Below are 27,084 nucleotides of genomic sequence, written 5' to 3'. Positions count from 1 at the left end.
CTCGGGCATAACGGACGAGACTTGGACAAATGAATCCAATTATTCGCGACTGCTCAAACGAAAAATGATACGGGCAATGATCGATCCAGACCAGATTTATCGCCACTGACCGGAGCTCGGCTACGTCGCGGCGATGAGGCGCATCCGGAACATTAGCCGGCCGAGGCTGCTGCGGAGTAAGGGACGAGCAGTGGTCGAGACAAAAGCTTGCCGTGGCAATTGGAGCCCGATGTCGATCGCGTTTACAGGAGGGCTGCACCCTGCTTGGAGCCACCGAACGCACCGACGTTTTCCTTCCGATTCTCACGCCAAACCCCCGTTTTTTTTTCGCTCTTCCGGAGGACCTCCGCGCGTTCGGCAACGGCGACGCAAGCACAATGTCGGTCTCCAACAGTATTATGCATTTTAGATGCATTAGCGACAGGCGCATCGCTCTTGCGCGACGACTGCCTGCCCCGATTTACCCCACACGCATGCTCGATCGGCCTCGTCGATCGACGAATATTCATTAGATTACACGCTTAGTTAATGTAACGAGAAAATAAACATTTGATTTACGTCGTGGCGCAGTCTGCATTAATGCGCGTAGTAGCGTATATACGCGCCACAATGGCGCATTGTTTGACTAGCGAAGTTGCATAAATTTTGGGCTTCAATGTCGTATTTCCGCAGTCACCGGGCCGATCGCAGTGAGTGCGCGCGCACATTGAAACGAAATAAAAAATAGTGACTGAAAACGATGCGGCAGGGACCATAGGAATAGTCGCAGCTTTGACGGAAGGGCAGAGAAAGAAAAAGAAAGCATAGAACGCGGCCGTGGCGCGTGTTTCGGACGTGTACTGCGCGCCACGGCCAAGTGGGCTGCAATCTCTGCTTGCGCGCGCGCGAGGTCCTCGGATCGCGCTGTTGGCGCTGCTGCATCGAAATGAGCCCTCAATAAACATTTACCATTGACATGCAAATTGCTGCGAGGGACTGAGAGCGGCTGCTGCGTCACTTGAGTAGAACTGAGTGTGTGGCGCCGGCCTCTGCCCTATTACCCCCCCCCCCCTACCCACTTGTATTTCACGCAACCGATATTTAGACAAGCTGATTATATATGCGGCAGGAGCCCCGAACTGATTCTCCCTGATATTGACATGTGTCGTTATATCTGAACAAATTTCATTTCAAAGCTGTCTATTATCGCGATTAATTTGGACTTGAGATAGCCGCCTCATATACTCCTTTTTTTTGCATTTTCACCAGTCCTCCTTTCCGTTTTCTCTCTACTTGCACGTCGTTATATCTTTGCGTTGGGTCGCACTGCGGACACTTTGTAAATTATCTCAGTAACTTTATAGTCCCTTTTTGTGATGTCAAGCACATATAAATTTTCTACGTTACATCGCGGCCATGTTTATTCGATTCTATCTTTCATATTTTGTACGCATAAAGAAAACTTGACCTTCAATTGTTTTCTAAAGCTGAATAACTTATGGGTAGCTTGGTGTATTGCAAAAACTTTCGAATCCTAGAATTGCAACAACTTTTAATCAAAATTTTATTAAGCCAAAAAAAGTATTCTTTAATCAATAAAATTTCGTGTATTATTAACAAAGCTTAATTACTTGCAACTGAAATAATTTAATTATGGAAAGTTCAATATGACCAAATGGTCAATCTGGAAATGATCTTAAAGGCGAGCAAAGCAAATAGAACTGACATCGTCGTAAGTTAAAGGTGCATCAGTGGGTCCAGGAAGGGCGCGAGTGGAATAGCTGTATCGCAATTGGCTCGAGTGGCTCGACAAGACGACAAGACTTCCGAGTACCATTGGAACTGTCCCTTGCTGCGACTCTCTCTCTCTCTCTCCCTCTGCCGTATCCTTGTGTCGCGTGCCTCGGCATAGAGCATTTCCTTAATTACGCTCGCGCGCGCGCGCCTGCCACTTTGAATTTTATAATCCAAGGAGTATTTTTCTCAAGAGCTTAATTGAACAAACTTATGCGCGAACACGACGCACTTTCTTTGCGCTTCTTTGCTTTCTTTCTTTTTTTTTATCGCCAAGCAAGTACGTCGATGCTGTATGTTTTTTTTTTGTTGTCGTCCCACGCGTAGAAGAATATAACCAGACGGCATTTAATTAACAAAGTGCAGGGGCGGAGAGAGGTAGGAAGCTTTTACGAGCACAAAAGCATAAAACTGCTGTGTGCGAGAGAGAGAGAGAGAGAGAGAGAGGAGCGTTCGCGTAAAAATATCTTTTACAAGGATATAGCATCAGCGCAGTCTTCGCGCCTCGTGGCCAGTACAAAGCACTTTATGGGTCCCAAAGAGCCGCCGCCACGGGCTGTGAAACAAGAGAAAGAGAGGGAGGGAGGGAGAGAGCGAGACATGCCACGGGAACATCACCGACCGCTGCTTGCCCCTGCCTGATATTCTTTTATTCGCGTCGGCCGCGCGGGCTACATCAATTTTCCATTTTTATAACAATGACCTGCCGGTGTCCCTTTTGTTCGCGCGCAGTCCGCGCAACCCGCGCAGCGGCCCAACGCAGCCCGGCTGTTTTATTACCACGTGCCTTTTCTAGCCAGCGCGTTTATCAATTAGCATCATTAGAGAGAGAGAGAGAGAGAGGCCGCGGCCCAAACAGACTGTCGCAGCATCGCACTTCGTTTCATTTTGCACTTTGCCGCTTTTGCGCTGCTTTTCCGTAGTCAACCTGTGAAGCTTCGCTTGCTCTTTCATTAATCCACTCGAGTAGTTTTGCAGTTGCGTTAGCGTTTCTCGCCTCGTCGTTCTTGGAAAAGTCCGGGATGCCGAGAGCTAGAAACGCCCGTCGAGTTTGGCCGAAAGGACAGCGTCGTAGGGCGAACACGCCGGGAATGTGGGAAAGCGGCGGCGATCGTAAATGCGATTATGGCGCGTGCGGCGCTCGCAAGCCCGCTCGCTGCCCGACTCGCACGCGCGCGTAGCGCTCCGCGGACTGCGTCAAAAATTCAATCTGGGGATTTTCAATTTGACGTACGCCCCGGTGAGCCCGCGACTACCGCCCATATGTAGGCGAGACTCGTTACGCGGCCTACTGGCTCTCGCTTCTCCATTTCGCCGCGCGTGCGCGTCGCTAAGCGTCGCCGCGTACTTTGCGCCGATTTTTTCCGTCGACGGGCAACTCGTGGGCTTTCACCGGAATAAAACGACGAAGCGTGCGTCGACTGGCTCCGATTCCGAATTGACGAAACGATGCGACCGTGGACATTCCCGTGGCACGGCTCGCTTTCGTCGCCGTCGATTCGCGCCGCGCGGCTCCCTTTCATGCGGCGTGACTAGGCATCGAGGCGACGACTGCTTTCTCCACGGGCCGCTGTCACCACATGCAGAGATTAACCAGGCCGCCTACGCAGCGTTCCGATAAGCCCAGAGTCACCGAGTGGCCCCCCGCCCCCCCCCCCCCCCCCCCCGAAAAACCGTCCTCGCGGCCTGGGACCCGTTGCGCGCGACATCTCGACTGCGCAGCCATGTACACGTACGCGTGCGTTATATGCGCACGCGTCGAGCCTAGAATAACATCTCGCGCGTGCCGAGGCTGCAGGAATGTGCCGGCAGCAGCATCCAGCACCATAGCCGAGGCAGCAAGGCAGCGTCAGCGCGCCACCGCGAGCGCCGCCCCGATTGACACGCTTTTACGCCGCACGCACGTTCCGCGCCAAACTGCTGCGCGCTGCTCTTTTATTTCTTTCTCTTTTTTTCTTTTTTTGTTCGCTCGATATTTTGATTTCACGCGTCAAGTTAAAACTCATCGAGTTTCGGAGAGCGATTTCGTGGGAAATTGAAAAGGCAGCCAGGGCTTATCCCGCACAGAGAGCCACGGTGCATAATTCAACGAGTGCGTCGAACTCCGAACTGCGACGCGGCTAGCCCCGAAGTAACAAAGCTAATCCCCGGCGTTACGCGCGCAAGTTGTCCGAGTGTCACTCTCGCATAAATAACGCGAGAACGGGCGCTTCGGGTGGAAAGTTGCCGGCCATAGTATCGCCCTGGCCATATTCGCGATTTGGTAAACGCGCTGAATATGCATAAGGCCGATGCCTCGGCGATCGAGCGCCACTACTATACCCGAATTAGTTTCACCCCGGGCTTGCCGCGCCACGCTCTCTCCCTCTTCTCTCGTCCAAGTAGTAGTGTACACCAGCTTATTGCCGGCACGACCCCTCGATTTCGTCTTACCACTCTACCACTTAATTATTCTCCCCGCCCCTCTCCTAATTGTCAGCGCTGCTGCTGTCTTTGTGCTTTGCTTGCAGACTGTCTATGGCTGCCCGCCTTTCGTCTTAATTTGGTTTACACGTAGCGCTGTGCTCTTGCGAATGCACAAGCTCATCCCGACGGCGACATTCTACTCGCAGAAGAGACTCTAACGGCAATCCGAGAAGCACGCATCGCTCCGAAATGCGACATGCGTTGCGCGTTGGTCAGGTGGTGGGTTTGCCGTATAAATAGGCAAACTTACGCTCGCAAATGCTTACGGCGGCGGCTGCAATGCAGCACGGTCTGCCGTCGAGGCACCTGCATTTCGGCGCATCGCGGAATTCGGAGGTTTGCGCGCGTGCTGCGAATTTCGAGATCGACAGTGCAGCAAAACTTTGCGCGATGCGCGGCATGCTCCAAACTTCATTGCGCGCGTGCGTGCGTGGCCGTAGTTTGCTCAAGGCTACCCTATACTTTTCGCCGGAGTGTCATCGAGAGCACTCGATACGCGCCTCTGACGCTGCTATTTGGCTCAAATACCACGCTAGCGCGACCGAGTGTCCCCGCGGAAGGCGAGGCTAGTTGAAAAATGATAAATCTCAGGATAGCGTCCAAGGTGCAATACGAACGACGCTCGTGCACGCCGCCGCGCAGTAATTTCCGTTGGGAAGGGGAGAGAAAGGCTCGAGACGTGGACTGGCGCGAAATTGCGCACGGAGAAGCCGCGAGACGTAAGTAGAAGGAACCGCGTCGGAGCCTCGAGCGACGCGCACAGTCGTTAGTCGCTAGGTCCTGCTGCGCCGACTTACTACGAGCGTTATTCGGGCCGCAGACAATGCAATCGCACTCGTCTTCCGAGCTGCAGCTGTCATTACGGAGGAGATATGCCGCCGCCGCTGACGATCACTGCTTGCTTGGAGTATCCATCGCTGGCGAATAAGGCCCAATTAGGCGTCTAGTCCATCTTTCTAGATCTCAGGGATTCCGCGCAAGGTTTCGCTACATTGCAGGCAAATCATGTATCCTTGAACTCTGGGCTGAGCGATCATCCTGCGATTTCCGCTTGCGAGTAATTGACCTTATTTAAAGCGAAGCCGACCAGACGTAGCAATACAAGAGGGATCGATGGATCGTTAGCAACTGAACAAGTTTAGTATTACCAGGCAGTACGATCTGACCTAAGCTCGCGAAAGCATAACGAGGTCTGGCTGGCATTCCGCGTATATAGTTATACTCGCGCGAAACAATGCCTTTGGATTGTCGCCTTCATTCGATCGGCATCGCCGGCATGACACACAGCCTATAGCAGCACATCCGGCCGCTATCTTTTTCTCGGTGAGTATAATAAGCTCGTAAAAACGATGATGGAGAGGAGAGAGCAAGACTCTCTCTCTCTCTCTCTCTCTCTCTCTCTCTCTTTCTCCCGTGCAATACTATATAACTATATATAGATCTGTGCTTCATGGTCTTTCTATTCTGTGCTTCTCTCGCAAATAGCGCTAACAACTGAGACTCCATTCATTACTCCTCGTAACTCTCCCTCCCTCCCTCTCCTCGTCGCCGTTATGTCCCATCTAAATTTTCATCGTCCTTATATACTTTTCTTTTCCTATCGACCTCTTCCCTCGCTTTCCTCCCCTCTCCTCCCATCATTTTTTACACTCTCAAAGGACCTTAACTTCCTCCTCTATTTGTCATAAAGATTCTTCTTCTTTCCAAATCTCTCCCTCTCTCTGTAATTACAGCAACTCTCTCCCATTTCAATAGACTTACAAGAATATATACGCCTACCGTTTCTGAATTTTTCATCGCTATTGATCTCTATATGGCCAATTTATTTCTGACTTTTTGAATTCTTAACCAAACGCAAACTTCCACCACATTATTTTTTATTCAGCGCGTTAGTATTCAACATTTCGATCGCGCTTGCGCTCACTACCTCATACTCTCTGCCTCAGACACTCAAATTTCATCCTTTATTCCCGGTTGAATCTCTCGTAATAAAGTGGCCGTTCGCGAAGAGTGAAAATTTTATTGCATCGTGTTAGGTTTTAGCCCCCTCCCTCGACTGAAACTATTTCGAATAATATTATCGAATTAAGCTTTTAATTTTCAATCGACGCCCAGTTTTGAGCTAACAACTAAATAGTGACACTAAATTAGACTCATCTATTTGGATTTTTGCATTAGTTTGCGTGACAAAAATAAAATATTATCAATCCTCAGAAGTGTTATGAAATGACTTTTTCTAAATGAAACCTTTTTACACATCCACATCAAAGTTTGTTCACGTGTGTACTGCGTGGGTGTCGTTCCGAGACGCATCTATTTGCCGAACCCTGGCATTTTCGATCGAAAAATCTGACAACACATATGTACATATTTGTGCACTCTCGGTTCATTTCCCTGCAGTGTTATAGACGACTGGTGGTTCATCCGCTCATACACATCCATCTCCATCGGCCTACACTCTATTTTTCCACGTGAAGCTCCCTTGTAACAGGATCTTGCCCTCTCTTTCTCTTTCTTTGCTGCTGTAGCAGCAGCCATCGTCTAATTTGAAAAAAACATCATCTATCATCTGACGCGAGTATGATATATATTGCGCGTCCGGCTGCGGTTTTGAACAAGTCTTTATTGCTACGGAAAGAGAGAGAGAGAGAGAGAGAGAGAGAGAGAGAGAAAAAACTCGCGCAAGAACTTTACTAAAATTTATCTGCCATAGATCCTCCGTACTGAATTTCTTTCTTTTCAGCGATACATTTGTTCCGGCAGCTCGCAACTATTTATTGTCTTAAGACGACGGCAGCTGAAGATCGCGCTTAAATTAATGTTATTTGGACTTGTTTCACTACCTGCCGGCAGAATTGACAGCTAATGATCGAAGATGAAAATGTAGGCGAGGCAGCGCGAGCTATTGATCTGCTTTCAAAGTAGACTCCTTGAAACAGCATCGTGCACGACTCTTTAAATTGGTACACCTGGCGCTGACGACATTCAATCGCGATTTATTCAAGAAAGAAAACGTACAGGACAAGTAACGCGATGTGTTTATTGCGAAACGCGACAGAGTAAACGTTAAGGAGGAAGCGATCTCGTTAAAGTTGTTGTCAAATGCGAGAATCAACTAATCGGGGAATGCCAAATGCACCACGAAAAGTAAGTAGGTTTTTCGTCGTAGCGACGATTTCATCTTCAAGCGAGACGTGTAAACGGTTGTGATATGGAAGGCAGCAGCGGCGTTAGCCCATGACGCCCGCAGGCGAAGGTGTAAATACTTGTGTGCGAGTCTGGTCTCGGCGAAGGAAAAAGAAGAAGAAGGTACAGCTGAGGGGGTTGATCGCAGAATGAATTCTTCCGTTCGGCGAGTGGCCGTTATTTCCCGTGGGTTAGACGCTTTGAGCAGGTTGTTTACTTAGCCAGGTAAAGAAAGAAAAAGAGAGAGAGAGAGCGAGAGACAAAGGGCAGGAGTCATGTGTATCGTGCAGAGTCATTGCATCGAGAAACTTTGGAAATATCGCTCGGGAGAGGGAGGCTAGCAATTAGTTTGTCCACGGGAGCGCGGTAAACAAACACGGATTGGCAGGGGAATCGATGCGCGAGAGAGAAACGGGACGAGCTGTCGATAATCGATAAGTCACCGAAACAAACAGCAAAAAAATCTGGATTATAACACGAGTGTGCACCTGCTCCCGCGCAGATGAATATCGCAACAACGCCCGTATCCCTCGAGAAAGGGCTGCCGCTCGGGTCGCTCGATACTATTTGGATAACTCGACCACGACTGACTGCTGCAGCTTTCTCTCTCCCTGGGTTCGCTTGGGAATTAGGTGAAAGTGCCTGTCCTGCGATACCGTATTCCACAGGGCGCTTAAATATCACAGCAACGATTCATTTTTGCTCGCGCTATACGTTATTCGGCGCATCATCCATTGCGGTGGCGCGGATAGCCTAGGCTGCGCTAAGATCGAACGCTCATCCTACTCACGGGATGACGAACGACCGGCACGAGTCTAAATATATGTAGCGATGAATTCCAAATGAATGTCCTCGATCGAAGACCACACTCGGCGTGTTCCACTGCAATAGAGAGCGCGCGCACGGAGCGAGGAGCGGCGTTGGCAAAGAGACGCGCGAATCGTCGCCGGCGAGAGAGAATATGGCCGAGAGCGAATTGATATCACGCGATTGGCTAAATAAATGCAGATGGCAGGGCGCGAATAAACGCCGCGCGGAGCCGAGCCGAGGAATCGGCCAGAGGCGTGCAAGCGAGCCCCGCGCGCGGAGTTCAACGAACCAGCGCAACGGCCGCTACATACGTGTATATACCTATACTGTATCGTGCGCGCGCCAAGTACGAGACTCGTTTCCTCGTTGACCTCCATCTCTCTCGCACAGACTCCGCTCGCGTCGAGCAACTACATCACGATGGCGCTGGCAGGAGTGCTGCGATGCTCCGCGAGCCATACACTCGCTAGGACAGCTCGAATTTATCTCGCTATCAAATCCGACTCATCAAGCTGTGATACCCGCCTTTTATCTCTCTCTCTCTCTCTCTCTCTCTCTCTCTCTCTCTCTCTCTCTCGTCTCAAAACCACGTAGTTCTTCTGCAGACTAATTGTTACGCAACGAATATAAGGGCCTCTGGGAAGCTCTTACTTGCCTTCTCCTTTTTCGTCGACACGGTTGTTGTTTTACAACAGTTAATCGCTCCGTGCACTCACGGATAAAACACTTTAATGGCTGCTGTAGTGCGCGAGACTCATTTTTTGCTACATTTACCGAGAGTGCATTTAGCTTATAAAGCGGCCAGGTCTTCTCATTTTTATTTTTCCGTCGCGAAATAAGTTATGAGCCCTTGTAATGTAGCGCTGCCCGAGACTCGCGACCCATCGTCACAAGTATAAAGGGCCGTAGGATCCGATCGGATAAACCGCTCGGCACAGCGACAGTCCGAATGCTGGAAAGGGACGGAAGCGAGTCGCTGAGAACCGCGAGAGAGACATCCGTACGTAATTACGGCGAGCGGCCGAATGAAAAAAAAAAGGCGAGCTTCGGTTAATTGCGCGCGCACGCTCGTCCAAGTGCGATTGCAATAAAAGAGTGCACTTCCGCGGGAGCGTCGACGGACGAGCCGGTTCCGCGTGGACATTCTTCGCAGCGGTTGCGTCACTGCGATTATACGGGACACGCTGCTTTACTCCAATTAATAGCCACAGCGCGTCAGTCGGTGCTGAAGCTATAATCCGATTGAAACTCCTTGTCGGCCACCTCGATAATTGTCGTCGGCCACGGTCCAAGTTTCGGAGCTTCGCGAGCAACCTTGATAAACGTCATTTGCGTTGCCGATCGATCGGGCTGCACCGATGTGGTTCCGATCGCAGAATTTTAATGCTCTGGTCGCGTCGCTTCCAGTTTCCCGTTCGCGACTGATCAATCAAACTGCGATTTATCCACGCGTTACATTTGCGATTAACTAGGAGCCTCCGCTAGTTGCCTCGTTGCTTTACCACTGCCAATAATGATTTGCAGTTCGGTTTCAGAACTCAACGCAACGTTGCAGCTACGCTAAGTCGTCAAAGACTACAAGCTTACTTTACGGGGAGCCGAGTCGACCTGCCCGAATTTATTTTCTCTTGCACCCGACGCCGAGCAGTTTCCGTCGAAGTGGAGGCCGAGAAGCCACTGCGCCTCGCCGACTGTTCGGGAGATCGTCGCAACAGCTGTCGCACCTGCAAAGAACGCGGCTCGGCCAGTACGCGTGCATCGTGGTCAATACTTTTTCGAGCAACCTTGACGATGATCTTGACAGCTTGACAGCTCGACGCGCTTCCTACAGCTCTACAGCAGACACGCAAAGGGCACGGACCTGTCAATCATCGCTCCGCGTCACGATTATTCATTTTACCTCGCTGCGAGTGAAATCGTTGCGTGTACGGATAATTCGCCCTGTTAACAGCTTCCCCGGGTGTGATTAGCGATGCCGGGACCGAGAGTAGGCATTAAGACCGTCAACTGGCGTCAATTAGCCGTCGAATCGACGCGCGCTGCTACAGGCGAGACGCCAGTTGCGCTAGAGCTCTCAAGGTAAACGTTCGATTGGCTTCGCAGGCAAGTGAGCACGTTCGCAGGAGACTCACCTTTTGTCCTCGTTAGTTTTCAGTTTTCGGGAGCCACCTGTTCGTTCCGCGCGCGGCACCACTGGGGGAGGGGGTTTCAGCACGGATCGGAACGGCACGGCACGGCACGGCACGGCGCGGCACGGCACGGCACGCACAGCCAAAGGAAAGAAGAACTCAATCCTGAAATCCTCGCGGAGGCTTTGCGCGCACCTATATTACATGCCTGAGATGGATGCTGGAACTGCACACATTATAGAGGTCGCGGACAAGAGGGGAACGCCGAAGCACTGCACAAAACAGAACAGAACAAAAGCACACAGAACAGAACGGAAGAGCTGGAGAGAAGAGTCAGGCGCCGATCGAGGGACGACGGCGAGCCGAGAGCTGGTAGCGCAGCGTCGTCAGCGAGGAGGCGGCTCTCGCGCGCGATTGATACGGACGCGAGGCTGCGCTGCCGGGTACTGACGGCACCGAGTGTACACAGCGCCGCGCGGAGAGCAGCGCGCAGTCCGGGGCTATCGAGCGCAGCTCGGCGCGTCGGCCAATCCGCGGGCCGCCAGCGCCGAGGAGGCGGCCAATCGGGCGCCAGTGCCCACGCCGGCACTCCGCTCGGCTCGGCTCGACTCGGCTCGGCTCGCGCCGCGAGATACTCCTCGACCTGCGCGCCTGCCAGCGCCTGCTGCCGCCCGTAGCCCAATCTTCCTGTCTCGCTTCGACCGACCGACCGCGCCGCGCCAGAGATACGCATCGCGCCTGCCGTGCCTGCCCCCCATACCTGCCGCCAGCCTCGCGGAAACCCGAGCCTCGCTCGCCGAGATTTCGCAACGATATCTCCCCACCGAGCGCGCCAAGTCGACTGCGCGAGTCCTCGGAGGGCTCCCCGTCTCCCCGCGGCGCCGGCTGCCTTCCGACCTTTTCCCTCGCCGCCGACGCTCCCCGAGATAGCTGCACTTGGACGCATTTTCACGTTTCTATTACCGCTTACCAGGCGACGCTCGCTTTACTTACACTTCCTACGAAAGCACTTTCGTTTTCATGCTTTTTTCACACCGCCAGCTCTACGGCTTCCCTTGCGAACGGAGGCTCAAATTCTATCCCAAATTTCTATTGCACTGCGAACGAACGTTTTGCAATAATGAATATTATCCAAATATTTGCATTAGATTTATGAAAAGTGCGCGTTCCCCTGGCGTAGTATGTCACAGCAACGCTGATACAGCGGAGACGGAAGGCAAGTGGTAAGCTTCGCCACGAGCGGAACAGGAAATGCATTTGGTCATCAGTAATTGGCGCAGTGGTCTTGCAACTTGCCTCTCGGCTCTAAGTACCTTTCGAAGCTCCCACCATTAATATTAATTAGGGACTGAATACTAGTTCACGCCTCGACTCCGCTTGTTTAATTTTCCCTCACACCTATATTAAATTTTAATCACTTTGGAGCATTGCTACATAAATACACATTTTTACGACCTGAAAAACTTTTAATAATAAATATTTATTCGTATGCTTTTTCGTTTTACGACTACGCGTACAAACTTCAACTGCTACCTATAAATGACAGATTGATGCTGTACATTATTCTACATCAATATAATACCTTTACTTGTCAAAGTTTATTTAAGCTAATATCACAGAAAATGTACCAGCACATAGACACACGTCTACATATAATACTGCAATACTGTTCTAAATACTGCTGAATCGTCAAAGGTAAATAACACAACGAGAAATACGCTATTTGAACGTACAAGAGGGTAGTAAATTAATTACTGACTATGGCGTGCAACTGCTATCTCTCCTGTGCTAACATGAAACAATTGGCACAACATCGTTAAATAAGAAAGTTTCTTAGCTTTTGTTTAACACGCTTAAAAGTCAGTAGCATTGTCGCGGATACAAAATGTTGTAAACAGGAACAACAATATTGCCAATAGAGCAAATATTGGCAACTGACAATTCAAGCAATTAATTTAAATTTTCACACAAGTACAGTCGCATAGTTGCAGATTGCTTGGGAACAGGAATACTCCTAGACCTTCTTCATTATTCTATGTGATTACTAGCCTACGACTCGCTCGCATCGGTTCCTAAAAACTCGCTGCTCATTTTTGTTACTGTCACGATTTTTATTGCGACGTTACATGTCTGTTACTTACTCATCGCTTACTTTTCCAATAATTATCACGCAGCACGTTATAGTTTTTCTACGTTAACTACTTTACTAGTACTGGAATGTACAAGTTGCAGACAACGTATTCCATTGTACCTTCCCGTGGAGTTATGAGACAACGCGTTGCTATAAGATTTTAGTAGGTCAATTTTAAGTAATTGATAAATCTACCATGGATTCAAATACGTTAATACTTTAATGTAAAAAAGATAGAAAGTCGATCTTGTCTTCAGCCGATTGTCAAAGCTAAATTAATTTTCTAAAATTGATGAATATAATACTCACGAAATTGGGGGCGCAACAGATGTTCCTAGGTTACGAAATTCTAATAAGCAGACGATGTCGGTGCAGCGTGGATATTGTCAGTGCTAATTGAAAATCTCATGTGGATGCGGTTTAATTGGAGGTCGTTGGTGCGTTAGGAAGGTCGAGCCGGCTGAGGACAGTAATTCGATAGACAGCGTCGGATTGGAATAATAAGCCATGAGCGAGCAAAAATCGGCAGAAACTAAGGCAGCAAGAGCGATTGATATAGAGGAGTGAGAGAGAGAGAGAGAGAGAGCAATACAAGAAACAGCATAGTAACGGCGTCATTGAGCGGAACCGACTGTCCTCGTCGAATCTGGCCGCGATTCAAACTTGATTGATGATTATCATTATGCGCTCACTCGTACTGTGCCGTACGACTCATTTGACTTCCGCTGTGTGCACCTACATTCAACTTTCCGCTGCTGACCGAAAAATGCCCGCATTCGCGATCGCACGCGTGTATATATACACGCGTGCTCGCATACAACTCTGCTCCACGCAAACATTTAGGCGCCCGTGCAACTATTGTTTATCGCACGCTCTATTCTAGCGGAGCACAACTACCCCTGTACGGGCGTAACGCGTGACAATTAAAACTCGCTCTACTCGTTCGAATTAACTCGCAGAAATTTTGCACCCGCCATTTCATCGAGTCCACTTCATTCCCCCAAGTTCTTTCCTCGTTAGTCAAACAATTTGTCAACTATATCTTCATTGCGTTGTTTTGTATTATAAAAGTATGAAAGTACGCTCCGAATAAAATAAACCGTTGGATTTCTCAGTAGAAATATTATTTGCGCGTCGGATGAAGGAAAGAGCTGGTACCCGTCGAGATGAAATGCTCGAGTGTAGATCGCAGAACGCCCGGAGAGCCAAGCTAAAGAATCCTTTGACCTAATGAGAAAAGCAATTGAAGGGTGGTCTTTGCGATGAAAAGAAGCACTATACCACCGCGGAAAAAGAATCATAGCTAATTTTGATATACAGGTCTGAAATTTGGATCTTGAAATTGTTCTCGTTGTCTCGATTAAAAGTGGCAGGCATGCGTAGGTCATCGAGAGACGCACGACGCGAGGAGAAATCGCTGCGGCTCGGTGGTGGCGGTGAGGCCAGCGCGCCAAATCGGAGCAGATCGCGCGAGTGCGTGGGGCCAAGTCTGCGGGTGCGTGCTGCCACTGCACAGCCTATAACCAACGAGAAACCAGACGTATCCAGACAGGCGTGGGGCGAGCGAGTGGTCTGCTGCAGAAACTGAATTACTGATCCGCCGTGTGATGCAGTTGCGCGCGCGCGCGCAGTTGGTTTGACTAATGGGCACGCACCGCAGGATTAGCGTCAATCGGTTATCGCGCCTGCTGCGCGCATTGGCTCTATCGTTGTTAGCGCTGCAGCAGCTGCTGCAACAATCAAACGACTCGACGCCCATTTATCCGGATCTCACCACTTCCATTATTCGTTATCCTCATTTTCCAATTTTCCATCGGCACTCCTATCACCTATATATCTGCAATCTTGCTATTCGCCTAGGTATGCCATTCTAGCGACTATTTGAGCGATTTTTCCAACTTTTTTTTGGGGTGCCCAAGTAATCTTTTCGCTGAATCGTCAAACTGCAAGCGCTTCAATTGTTCACAGGCGTCCTCCTGTTTTGATCTTACAAACCCTTCTTGAAAGTCTACTACGAAATATCTTTTTGTCCAATAAGAGTCCAGTCTAGGTTAAACCTAACATTTTCATCGTCTTGTTTCTTTATATTTTCTAAGACATTTTCAAAATTCTTTGCATAAGTTTAGAATAGTCCCGAGTTTCGGCATTTGTCTATTACAAGTTATTTTTACGAGACAACGTCCTCAGTCAAGATTCAAACTGGAATTTTAAACTGACCGAAATACTTGTCGAAAACCATATTTTGGTCTATTTCTACTCCAGAATTAACTGAAAGGTACCAGCTAAACAATTTCATTAGCTTTGAGTTTTCAACACTCTGTAGAGATCATGAGCTTAAAACAAAACTAATATGTAGTTACAGTGGTATTTTTGATCTATAACATTCAAATTAAGTCATTTTCGATTTTGTAAACTCGACAGCCTATGAAAAGTTATATATTTTTTATTTATTAGGAAGAATTAATATCTTGCAAAGTATAATGTGCATGAACGTCTGATAATGGTTGCCTTTTTGTCGTGTAACTTGAAGTATTTCACGTTATCTACGTTCTCCGGAAATGAAGTACGTTGTTCTACTTCACCGGTGACTTTCATTGCTTGATTCTGATCTATAGAACTTTCAAAGTACAGATGCTACAAATGCTTTGAAGTGTTCCTTTTTCGAGATGAAGCTTTATAGTTTTGCTATTACCAAAGCAACGTATTTTCTATATAGCTATTTATTTCAAATTCTACGCATCATTTATTGAGTGTTCGACGTTTAATGGCATTACACCGAGTTTACCACTTACAGTAATAAAAAGTTTAGCTTATAGGTTACATATGAATGCGCGTTAAAAATTATTTTTAATGTTTTGTCGTCGATTATAAACACAACAATAAAACGTTAAAGAAATATAAGGTACTACGATATAAATGAGATGAAATTTTCTTTCCAACGAGTTGGAACAAGCCATCTCCGAGCGAGTTTGTATAGCGGTGGAAAAAAATTGTTCTTAATGATATCATATACTTTAACGTATTCCGAACTTTATGCTTATTTGGTATTATCCAAGTTTCCTTGAAAACAAATCAAAGTTGGGCTCTCGAGAGACCCTGTTCGAGTGGCGTTAAGAGGAAGAGCCGAGAGGAAAAATGCAGCTAAAAACTATATAGCCGAAGTCTCGTGCGACCGCAGCCATAGCCGGCAAAATCGATCGAAATAGCTCTGCTCGCAGATACTCTTCTATCTTCTCTCTCTCTCTCTCTCTCACGCTCTCTCTCTTTCGGCCGCGCGCGGCCGAGCCTTTTCGAAACTCAATTTTACGTAATTAGTTCACTTAGGCAAGAGAGCTGCGCGTATCCAAAGCACCCGGCAAACTACTCTCATCGCATAGCCATCTTCAGACTTAATTTCCATTTGTCATCGTCTTTAATTGGATGCTGTATGTTTAAGGATCCTCGTGAAAATCCTCGTTTCGTATCGTTATCTCCTCGCCAAAAGTTATATGTGGCCAAAGTTTACTTGGCTTTTATCCCTATATTCATTTTCACTTTTAATTCGCTTCTTATTTTGTAATTGCCTTTTTGCATAGAGCAACTTTTGCCATTAGCGCTACTTTCGCTTGTTTACTTTTCATTGTGAAACTCAACCATGTGCACATTTTTTTATTCATCGACAGAGTGTGCTTCTGTTATAGCATAAAGAAATTCATTTTCTCTGAAGACATAGCTGGATGTACTGTTTCCCTAAAAATATCGCGTATTATCTCGAAAATTTAAAGGTACAATAATAAAAGCTAATGATAAAACAGACTTCAAATCAGAAAGTATATTCTTTAAAAAGATTCTTCATTTTTATTTGTAGAGGCCAGGATGGTTTCATAGTTCTCATAGCTATAGCGAAACTAATGTAGTTCTTGAAGTAGTAATAACAGAAAGGAAATGGTAACTTCCCGTTTTTACGTTTTTATTTAATTGAAATTAATAATTGTGCATCGTTGGTTGTTATTTTGTTTGTTGCAAAATATGTTTCTTTGTATAGAAATATTCATCGCATTATTTATTAAAATAAATAATTTTCTTTGTTAAATTCTGGGAATAGCGCGTATGTTAATAGTTTTTTATATGGAATATAAAATTGCTTATTTATCGAAAATGCTTTAGAAAAAAAGTTATCTGTTATTTATTTAATCATCGATTTTTAGTATACAGAACATGAAATAGCAACCTGGTGTTTTAATCGAATTTGACCATATTCATTATTCATTAATGCAACTCTGCTTTATTTTCAATGGAACATTTATTACTTTTGCAAAAAACCGATGAAAACATCGATTACTTTATATTCGTTAAAATTACAAAATTGTCTTCGCTAGAAATGAATTTTCAGCAAATAAGGTATGCGTTATATTTTTTTATAACGAATCCAGTCAAAAGTTCGATCGATAGTCTTGTTTGAGTGAAACTGCAAAATTTTCAAATCGGTAAAAAGTGACAGAAAAAAAATGTTTACAAGTGTATTCAAATTATTGTCGTCTGGATATTTCACAATTTCACTTATTTACGATTATCAATAATACATAGCTAATACTTTGAAATTCGGAAAGGAATCCTATCAAACATATTCTGACGATCAATTGAAATTGTTCAAAAAGTCGCAACCCAGCAGTTACGTTCGAACTGGATTAAGTAAAATTGGACATCCAATCGAAGAAGTCCTTTGGCTAGTAGCTATAGGTGCATCATACTTGTAGAAAAAGAAAACAAAAAAAAAAAGAAAGAAAAATTGAGGACAGCGGCGAAATGCAGCTACGCAAGCAGTCGTGACAGCGTTGAGGAATAGGAATCGCAGGATAGGTATAGGTGCAGAAAGGGAGAAAGCGAATTGTTGCCAGGTTGCAGCAGCGAGTCGATCGTGGCTCTGCAATGCTCGCTTGTTAGAGCTGGGCTCGCAAGAGAGAAATAGAGCTGCCGCTGGCTCGTCCCTCGCTCGTCGTCTGCACACGTCGTATTTGTACGACAAATCCCTGGGCGGCCTGCAGCCAGCGAGCGAGCGAGAGAGAGAGAGAGAGAGAGAGAGAGAGAGAGAGAGAGAGCGAGCGAAACAGCGGCATCCTAATCAGCAGAGACCTCCCACGAGCTCTCTGCACTTAATTACCTTTCCCGTAACATTTCTTTGCTGATTTATATTTGTCTTTTTCGCCCTGTGCCTTCACCTGCAGAGTGCGTTTTTTTCCTTATCGTCTGATTTACAGCTCTCAAAGAGGGGCCGACATTTAGGAAATGTCGTGGGGGTGTTTGGGCTACACGCAGCGCGTGAAGTTCTCATGAAAGAGCCAGGATAACAGCAGGTTCGACGCAACAATTCCGTCGTTGAATTGGAAACGATAGAACTCAGTCTATGCGAGCCCTGTGGTAGAGATCAACGTACGGCGATCGCCTCAAATTGGCAATCGCTTGCCGCTGCGAGCAGCCAAGGGGAGAAGAAAGAGCGCGCAGGCACGTAACGTTTTCGTGTACGGATAATGCAGGAGAGCGAGGGAGACGCGAAGCGAGCCCTGTGACCGGTTGCACGCGGATCGGAACGTCGAGGTCAACGTTTCCCTTTCAAGGCCAAAGTACTACAAGGTACTGCGCTGCGTACTACTGCCGCTTATACCTGCGCGCGCCGCGCTTATCTATCTCCAGATCCGCCTCTTACAAAACCTACGGAGGATGTTCCCATGGACGCCAGACTTTCTGCCTCGATCATTATCGGCTCTCTCGCCGTGAGTGATTACGCTAACACGTTTTTAATGCCCATAGCTCGTCCCAACTATCACAGTTGCGGCTCTGTTTTGCCTGCCGATCGTTTATCTTCAACTCTGCAGAGTCATCCTTTGAATGCGCACAAAAGCGAGATATAATACACCGCGAAAGCAAACGCTCCGAAACGAGCAGCTAAAAAAGCTGGGAATTAGCGCAACGTATGATTTGCAGCTTGCGAGCTTTTTCAATAGGCAGGGTGCGCGCAAAAAAGCCGAACTCCGTTCAACATGCAAAGAATAGCCCTCGCACTTTTATTTTCAGACATGCTTGCGAAGCGAACCGCGTATATATATCAGGTCTAAGCAAACAGCTTTGTTTTTCTACGCAACACTCGTTTGACGACCAAGCGCGTTTCGCACACTGCGCGCTGATCCTTTTTTTATATATACTGCCATCTCGTTCTTTCTCTCGATGAACATCGCTGACCTAATTTTATGCTGCTGTAGGCCCTTATCGTACGTACACCGCTGCATTCTAATTCATATCCAAACAAGCTCTGCTTCGCAAATAAACCATAGCGAACCGCTGCACCGCTTTCGAATATGCAATGTTGCACGTGCACCTGCAACCCTTCTCACACTCCACTATACAACGGTATATTGCCAAAACAATTTGTCATTCGTTAGGCGATGCTTTGCAAGTGAATACCTAACGAACGAAGCAATAAGTCTTTGATCAACTTTTTTCTTATTTTCAAAGCAATAACTCATCATTTCTTAAATTTATATGTTTGTAACTGGAAATAAAGACAAGCAATGCTCTCAAATGCAATTAATAACTCAGATTAATATTCTTCATAATCTTATAATAAGAAATTATTTTTTTATCGGTCTTCACATTCTTTACGTAAATAATTAAATGTTCTTATAAATTAAGACTTTGTTTGCTTAATTTTAGACAATGTTTATTTAAAATTGACAATATGCTATTGTTAAAAATAAAAAACAACGGAATCATTATTGTCTCATGTTTTTTTTTACCAATTCCATTCAGTGATGTGACCAACAAATTAACGATAAATGAAAGAATCAGTCGCTAAACTATTAACAATTAAAGCGCTAAACTAAATTATTTGTGATAAATTTAAAAAGAGTTTGATATAAATTATAGGACTAAAAAAACAATAGAGATGGCAAAAATTAATATATTTTACTTAATTATTTTAATATTTTACATATCACTGTTATGGTCAGTCATTTTAATAACGTAAAAAATAAGACGAATGAGCGTTCAATCAAAATGTTGCTGATCTAAAATTTAGTGTATAGCTTATAAATTGAAAAATTGCGAAAACGATAAGAAGCCGTTGTGCGGAAAAGCGACGCGAACAGATGAGATGAGTTGCGAGCAAGCGAAGATTCGGCAACGGCGCCTTTTCTTTCATGCAGCCACGGCGTAACAAGAAAAATCCTAGAGAAATAAGTAAGTCGTCTTTGATCTCGTTCGCGAGAATAAAAGCTTGGATTACTTTTTATTGCGATGTCGGCGTCTATAGTAGCATCTAATCTTCAAAGTCATGTTCATACATTGATATGTCCGATAGGTAAATCTGCGACAAAACGTTCGATTCCCCCGTTTCAGTTAATAAGTTTGCAGCATTTCAAATTATTTTTATAAATATAATTCCTGCTCAACTACCTGACGCAAACAATCACTATGCAAACAAATGTATTTTGTTGTATAACAGCTCTCTAATAATATTCTATAAGTAAATCATTTTATAAAAATTATTTGATATAAGTACAAGCAGTCCTTACAATTAGACCTTTTTATTTGAAAAACATTTTCGCAGATCTTTCAGTTAATAATATCGACTAGTTAATTTTCTCGCAATTTTGAAAAAAAACTTTCTTAACTATAAAACTTGGCTTGTAGTATACTATAGTATAATGTTGGAATTATAAAGCAATGGTATGAGGAATATCCCAGAAACTAACTAAATCAAAACTTCAACACTTCAAACTAATTCAACGTTTCGCCATTTTGTTCATGGCCTCTTTAGGAATAATTTATTATAAAAATATACAAAATTATTAATACATGAAGATTATTAAAATATCAAACAATAGATTAACAATAGTTGCACTCACAATTTCTAAACATTGTCTTTCTAAACATTAATTTAATTTGTGACTAACTATAGGAACGCATTTAATATTAAATTTCTTGAAACTATTACTACATTTGTAAAAAAAGTCATGAATAAACGGAATCGGTAAAATTATATTTCGGTCACATTCATTCTTTTTAAAACAATTAGGTTTCTTAGTATTTCTCTGTTTATATCTATGTTGTCTGAGTCTATTATTAATCTATGCAGATATAAAATATTAAGGGTAATTATTTTCTTTTAGTATATTATATTAGTGTTATGAAAGTTTATATAGTATAGTCTTGTTTACATCATATCTAATACTGATTATTATTTATAATTAAAAAAATCATGATACTTACAAGACACGATTTAAATTATTCGTAAATTTCAAATTTATGAATTTGCGATTTTAAAGAAAAGATTTCATTAGTTTGGCTCAGGCGATTAATTTGTCGTCTGCTTGTCAGCGCCTCTTTCATTTCTGTTATTACGTGCGAGAAATCCAATAGTATTTTTTAATTTTATAATATTGTATATACTATATCGGGCTGAATAGTTATTATTTCTATAAAATGTTAAATTAAAAATTGTTAAACATAAACTGAAAATACTGCCGAATGTAATATTATAGCAACATCAAAGATTTTCGAATCATACTTATATTTATATAGTAAGGTTAAGAAACAAAAGTACATTTTGAAGAGTATTTCAAATAAATGTTTCATTTTACACTGTAAAAATTTGCTTATTACTGAAAAATTATAATACTTTATATATTATTGTACCACACTATTCGTGCTCTATCTGTGATCAAAATTTATATTATCTTTTATATAAGACATAAGATAAACCATAATGATTAAGTTATTCAGAATTTCTATGTTTCAAAGTACAAGAAATTTAATTTGTCAAAGATTTCCTGAATACCGCTCAGCACATACAACTTCAAAAAGTCTTATACATTTACATGAAAGATCCTTATTACGTCTTGAAGGAGAAGAAGTGTCAGATTTTTTACAAGGTTTGATTACAAACGACATGAGGCATTTAAAAGAAGGAGCCACCAGCATATATTCTGTCTTTTTAAACATCAAAAGCAGAGTTTTATATGATACAATTATTTACAAGTCTGAAAGAGAAAATATGTTTTATGTTGAGTGCGATACTGCAATTATAAATAATTTATCCAAACATCTAAAAATGTATAAGTTGCGAAGAAAAGTTGACATTCATTCTATGGATGATAAAATGAAAGTATGGATAGTTTATGATGAGAATTCAGCTTCACAAAACATTGATGAATTTAGAGTGAAATCTAAATCAATCGGTAGAATTTTTCCTTGTGGAAGTAATGACAGCAAAGCAAGCAAATTAGTTGAAAACATCTGTATATACACTGATCCGAGAATATCTGAATTAGGTTTAAGAATATTAACAGAATCTAATGTTTCCCATAATGAAATTATTAAACATCTAAACTTCCCAGACTCAAATTTCATACTGTCCAAAAATATTTCTGATTATCGAGCTTTTCGTTATAAACTTGGTGTCGCTGAAGGTGTTCAAGATTTACCACCAGGAGTAACATTTCCCTTGGAAATAAATTGTGATTATTTACATGGTGTTAGTTTCCATAAGGGCTGTTACATTGGTCAAGAATTAACTGCTCGAACACATCATACAGGTGTTGTGAGAAAACGTATAATGCCACTAATACTGGATGGCAATGAAAATCAACAGTTTGATACAGATGAAAAAATTATAAATGAAAATGAGAAAATAGTTGGGAAAATTAGGAATCAAGAAGGAAAATTTGTGATAGGATTAATACGAATTATAGAAGCCTTAGCTTCAAAGAAATTAACAGTTAAAAACTGTACCCTAAAACTTGTCAAGCCTCAATGGTGGCCAATGGAATCCCAAAAAGTAGAAGCTACATTAAAATCTGACAAAAGTTAATATCTAAACATTTGTAACTTTATTTCTATTCATGTAAATACATTTAATTTATTTCAAATAAATATTTTAATATGAAGCAAGTATTTAATTGACAAACCCTTATTTATTTTTTTCTCTTTTGGTTTAATCAAGCTTCTGAATAAGCAAACTTTTACAGACAAAATATGATATTAGTTATAAAATATCAAATTGAATCTTAAATTTCTTTTGCAGTTTTAAATTAATGTTTTAATACTATTTTGTATTGGACTAAAAATGTAAATTTTTTTTTAGAATGGAATCCATTATTAGCGAATCAAAAGAACCAACTGAAGAATCATCTTTAGATATTCAAGATGTACCAGTAGCTGGAAATGAAAAGAATTCTATTAAAAAAGTTAGAAGTTTATGGAAATGTTTTATTTGTAATTTACAAGAGCGCTATGACTACAAAGGAAATAATCCCCCATTTTCAAAACATTTGAAATTTCTTGAAGATTGTTACATCATGAAGGATCCTTTTAGTCCTCCCAATAGAGGTGAAATTTTGATACTTGGTGCAGATTGCAGCGTTTGTGAAAATTCAGTGTGTATGCAATGTAGCTTATTCTATGTTAAACGATTTTGCAAATCATGTGCTTTAAAACATATTAATTATTTTCCAACGAAACTTAAAGATAGAATAACAAATATGAATAAAAATGATGAATAGGATTTGTAAAAAAATCAATAAATTCATTTAAGATTTAATTTATAAAACGCATTTCATTTTGTACATCCAGTATACTAAATACAATCATTTTTTAGATTTTTCATGACATTTTTTTTTAATTTGAATTATTTCCACGTTAGACTGTGCACACATTCATGCTTCAATAGACAGATATTACAAAAATTCGAGTCAAAATAAAAACTTAAATATCTAAACTCTAAATTGCCTTAATCAGATGATTTTGTTTTTTTTGTGGACATTAGTTTTTCTGACATTATTTTTTTCTTCTTATCTAATTTATTTTTTTTAGATTTCTTTTTTTCATTTGCTTGTTGTCCTTGGAATGGCGATTTGGCTGGGGAAGAACTTTCACTACCGCTTGATTTTTCTCTTTTCTTTTCCCCTTGTGATCTCTTTTTCTTGTCACTTGGTCCAGCACCATCCTGTAGTAGATTTCAGATTTAAAAAAATTGTTAAAATAGAGAAAAAAAAAGAAATGAAATTAAAACTTACTGTATCTACAGCTTCTCCTTTAGTAGTTTTAAATTTTTTTCGTCCAAACTGCTCATTATCTTGCTTTTTACCCTGTTTTCGTTTTCTATTTTTCTTATCAGGGCTAGATTGGCTTACTCGTATTTGACGATTTTTCAACTTGGTATCATTTAATTCTAAGGCCAACGCAACAGAGTTTGGTTCAACAAAATTAATATAGCCAATGCCTCTGCTCAAACCTGTCACACGATGTTTAACAAGACGAACTGAATCAATTTTACCACAAGATGTAAAATGAGCATGTATTTCATCTTCAGTAATATCTGAAATAAACATTTAGTCATTCAATTTTCAAATATTTTATTACATTGATTTTTTAGAAAAGCTAATTAAAACTTACCAAAAGGCAAATTTCCTAGGAATACTGCTTTTTTCTGATCATGTTCTTTGCCTTTATTTGATAAATCAACTCTCAATGTGTTATTACCAAATTTCTTGCCATTAAATTCAAGTGCTTTTATAGCAGAAGCTTCATCCTTGAAAGCTATATAAAAATAAACTGTTGGCACCTTCGGATGCATTTTTTTTGTGATGGTTGCAACTTTAGGTGAAACCCTACTGTCTTCTGAGACTACTCCTCTGACACGTATATTTTCTATTTCTCCACAAGATCTAAAAAACTGTTTTATAGCTTTGGTTGTTGTATCTTTGGGTATATTTCCTACAAAGATGGTTCGAGCATCCAGTTTAACCTGTTCGTTGGGTGATAAGTGTTGAGGTTTTGGACTTTCTTCTTGTGTCTTCTTTTTCTTTTGAGGAGTGGATTTTTCTTGAGCCTTTCTTTTTTTAGGAGTAGATTTTTCATCTTCTTCACTTTCGTCACTTATATCTTCATCAGACTCATCTTGGCCTTCATCATTAAAATCACTATCATCTTCTTCATCAGCTAAACTATCACCAAGGAGAGCTTTTAACCCTGGAGATTTTTCATCATCTTCATCATCATCATCCTCATCATCATCGTCATCCTCATCATCATCATCATCCTCATCATCATCCTCATCCTCATCATCGTCTTCATCTTCATTTCTTGCACCTTTTTTGAGTAACTCAACATGAGAGTCATCTTCGCTCTCACCACCCAGGTCAAAATCATCATCCTCTTCATCATCCTCATCATTCATACTTTCAGTCAGAAGAGCCTTCAAATTACCTGAACTTTCGTCACCACTTTCATCTTCCTCATTTTTTTCGTCATCGTCCTCATCATCATCGTCATCCTCATCATCATCATCATCATCCTCATCATCATCCTCATCATCTTCCTCATCTGCATTTCTTTCAGCAACATCAGAATCGTCTTCTGATTTGTCACCACTATCTTGTAAACCCTCAAACATTTTAACTCCTTTTTTTTGTGGTGATTCATCGATAGATTCATCTTCAGTTGATTCTATTTCTGAATCAACATCTTCAGGTTCTTTGACTTTTAACTTTAATTTCATTTTGTTCAAGCCTTGTTTGTTATTTTTATTTTTGCCTGATTTTTTCGGTGTTGCAACATTCTTGCCTTTCCCTTTATTTCCAGCTTTCATTGGTACATTTTTTGATTTATTTGATTGATTCGTCTTCTTAGTTACTGAACCATCTCGTACACCCATTTTTTTTTATTCTTTTTACGTTTCTGTGATAGAATATCAACTTTGGTAATACTATAGTCTAAAAAAAAAACATAATTATTCAGTATAGTTTTAATAAAATGTAGACATTTATCAATTGTTCTACTTTTAATTCAAACGTTAATTAAGTTTTGAGGTGGTTTTAGAACTATCCATTAAAAAAAATTGTTTATGTATTTTTAGTTGTAGGCAATTTAAGCCATAATAAACAATCAAAATAAGTAATAACTGGTGGAAGTTAATGCTTAAGCTTAAATTAAAAAGTTGTTAAATGTAAAAAGGCAATTAATTCAAATATATGTTTCAAAAGAAAATGATAAATCTATTTCAGTAGGTTATATATACCACGTGGAACAAATAAGTTTTAAAAAACAAATCAAATACAATATAAATGTAATATATCAGTGAATAAAATAATTAATTTAGTTCATACGAAATGCGCACTTAATATTAACACTCTTTCAGATTCTTACCACAAAGATAGGTAAATAATATTCTTTAACGGTTTCTGTGCAACGGAATTCGCGCGAAAGAAGAGCAAGTGGCAAGCGTACTTCCGGCAAATGTTTCCACGAAAAACTTAGGCTGTTTCTCCAAGACCCCGGTCCCATAGCTACGTATGAATACGGACGGATACGGACGCGAATCGCCACTCTAGTAACATCACTAAAAATATCTAGTTCGATTATTTAGTACCAACACTACCGGTAGTGAGCAAAAGTAACTGTTGTTTAAAACTGTAGCGCCGAACATACCACATTTAATGTTCAAATGTCAGGTTTACAATTTACTTTTCAAATTCTCATGAATATTGCTTATTGATGAGTATGCTAATGTAAAAAAAGCTTTTGGGATGATTAATACATATCATTTATATATATTTTCTTCTTTTTCTCATATATTCAAGTACTTCCATAAAATTAAGGCCTAATTCCACTAATTGTAGTTGAAAATCTATCAATTCTCTATCATTTGCCATCTTATAGACTGCAATAATGTAAAAGTTAAATAAGCGTTCATTAAATGTGGTATGTATGTATGTACATACACCCAATGAGACTATGAGTGCTACTTTCAGTCCGTAACGGTGGTTTTCTGATCGGCCATAGTATAACGCTCGTTCTTAAATTATATAATTAAAACCTAAAATCAAATAATCATGCATCTAAATTCATTGTTCGGCAAACAATTAATTTTAAACCTAAAAACAAATTAGTAACGTTTTAGCTTTTTATCGTATCTTAAAACGAATTTTCATTTTTGAATTTTCCCGCGGTTTCTTCGTTCAATGCAACGACGGAATTCTCATACCAACCTAACTGGGGGGGTCGCGATTCAATCCACGTTGGGTGTACGTTCGGCGCTACAGTTTTAAACAACAGTTACTTTTGCTCACTACCGGTAGTGTTGGTACTAAATAATCGAACTAGATATTTTTAGTGATGTTACTAGAGTTGCGATTCGTGTCCGTATCCGTCCGTATTCATACGTAGCTATGGGACCGGGGTCTAATCAGATAAAAATCCGAGAATCAGAAAACCGCACGGTATTTTGCCACAGTCCGCTGTTTCGCTCTATTCCAATTTTGTACTAACAATAGTTAAAAGCAATTTGGCAATAGCATGGTGATATGTCGGGATCGGAACATGTAAACACAGTTGATTAGAAGACAAAAATGTATAAATAAAAATAATGTTGATCTGTAAAACTACACAAAATAACAATAACAATGAAATAATTTAATTTAGTAAATTAATTAGTTACGTTCTTTTAATCAATAACTATGTTTACATGTTCTGACCCCGACATGTCACAACGTTATTGCCAAATTACTTTAGACTTGTGAATCTGACGCCCAAACATTTTTTTCAAACATATTTTTG

The 27,084-nt window shown here is 42.1% G+C and overlaps 3 protein-coding genes across 9 annotated transcripts in view; 1 reads left to right on the top strand and 2 right to left on the bottom strand.

The window, feature by feature from the left end:
- The window catches only part of LOC131671296 (protein turtle-like), a 160,089-nt gene extending 149,289 nt beyond the window's left edge, over positions 1-10,800 (bottom strand). For all 7 annotated transcript variants that reach the window (XM_058947619.1, XM_058947622.1, XM_058947623.1 and 4 more), the window contains exon 1: positions 10,368-10,800. The gene's annotated coding sequence lies outside the window, so the exon portion shown is untranslated. The remainder of the gene's footprint in view (positions 1-10,367) is intronic.
- A 10,060-nt stretch (positions 10,801-20,860) lies between these two features.
- On the top strand, positions 20,861-22,814 carry LOC131671279 (putative transferase CAF17 homolog, mitochondrial). Its single transcript, XM_058947575.1, has 2 exons — positions 20,861-22,334; positions 22,613-22,814. Exons 1-2 carry the CDS (start codon positions 21,236-21,238, stop codon positions 22,663-22,665), a joined length of 1,152 nt encoding a protein of 383 aa, XP_058803558.1. The 5' UTR covers positions 20,861-21,235; the 3' UTR covers positions 22,666-22,814.
- Positions 22,815-23,037: 223 nt separating this feature from the next.
- On the bottom strand, positions 23,038-25,816 carry LOC131671278 (RNA-binding protein 34-like). The gene is made up of 4 exons (XM_058947574.1): positions 25,675-25,816; positions 23,923-25,241; positions 23,544-23,845; positions 23,038-23,473 (listed from the first exon to the last, which is right to left on the bottom strand). Exons 2-4 carry the CDS (start codon positions 25,181-25,183, stop codon positions 23,258-23,260), a joined length of 1,779 nt encoding a protein of 592 aa, XP_058803557.1. The 5' UTR covers positions 25,184-25,241; positions 25,675-25,816; the 3' UTR covers positions 23,038-23,257.
- Positions 25,817-27,084: the final 1,268 nt, after the last annotated feature.

Source organism: Phymastichus coffea, unplaced genomic scaffold (assembly GCF_024137745.1).
Source record: "Phymastichus coffea isolate CEN01 unplaced genomic scaffold, Cenicafe_Pcof_1.1 PCOF00123, whole genome shotgun sequence".
Classification (NCBI taxonomy): Eukaryota; Metazoa; Arthropoda; class Insecta; order Hymenoptera; family Eulophidae; genus Phymastichus; species Phymastichus coffea.
This window is presented reverse-complemented; position numbering and strand designations above follow the sequence as displayed.

Coding starts and splice junctions, on each gene's coding strand:
- LOC131671279 (XM_058947575.1), top strand. CDS start 21,236: ATGATTAAGTTATTCAGAATTTCTATGTTTCAAAGTACAAGAAATTTA. Junction 22,335..22,612: donor TACATTAAAATCTGACAAAA/GTTAATATCTAA, acceptor ATTTTTTTTTAG/AATGGAATCCATTATTAGCG.
- LOC131671278 (XM_058947574.1), bottom strand. CDS start 25,183: ATGGGTGTACGAGATGGTTCAGTAACTAAGAAGACGAATCAATCAAAT. Junction 23,846..23,922: donor CCTAGGAAATTTGCCTTTTG/GTAAGTTTTAAT, acceptor TGTTTATTTCAG/ATATTACTGAAGATGAAATA. Junction 23,474..23,543: donor AAGGAGAAGCTGTAGATACA/GTAAGTTTTAAT, acceptor AATCTACTACAG/GATGGTGCTGGACCAAGTGA.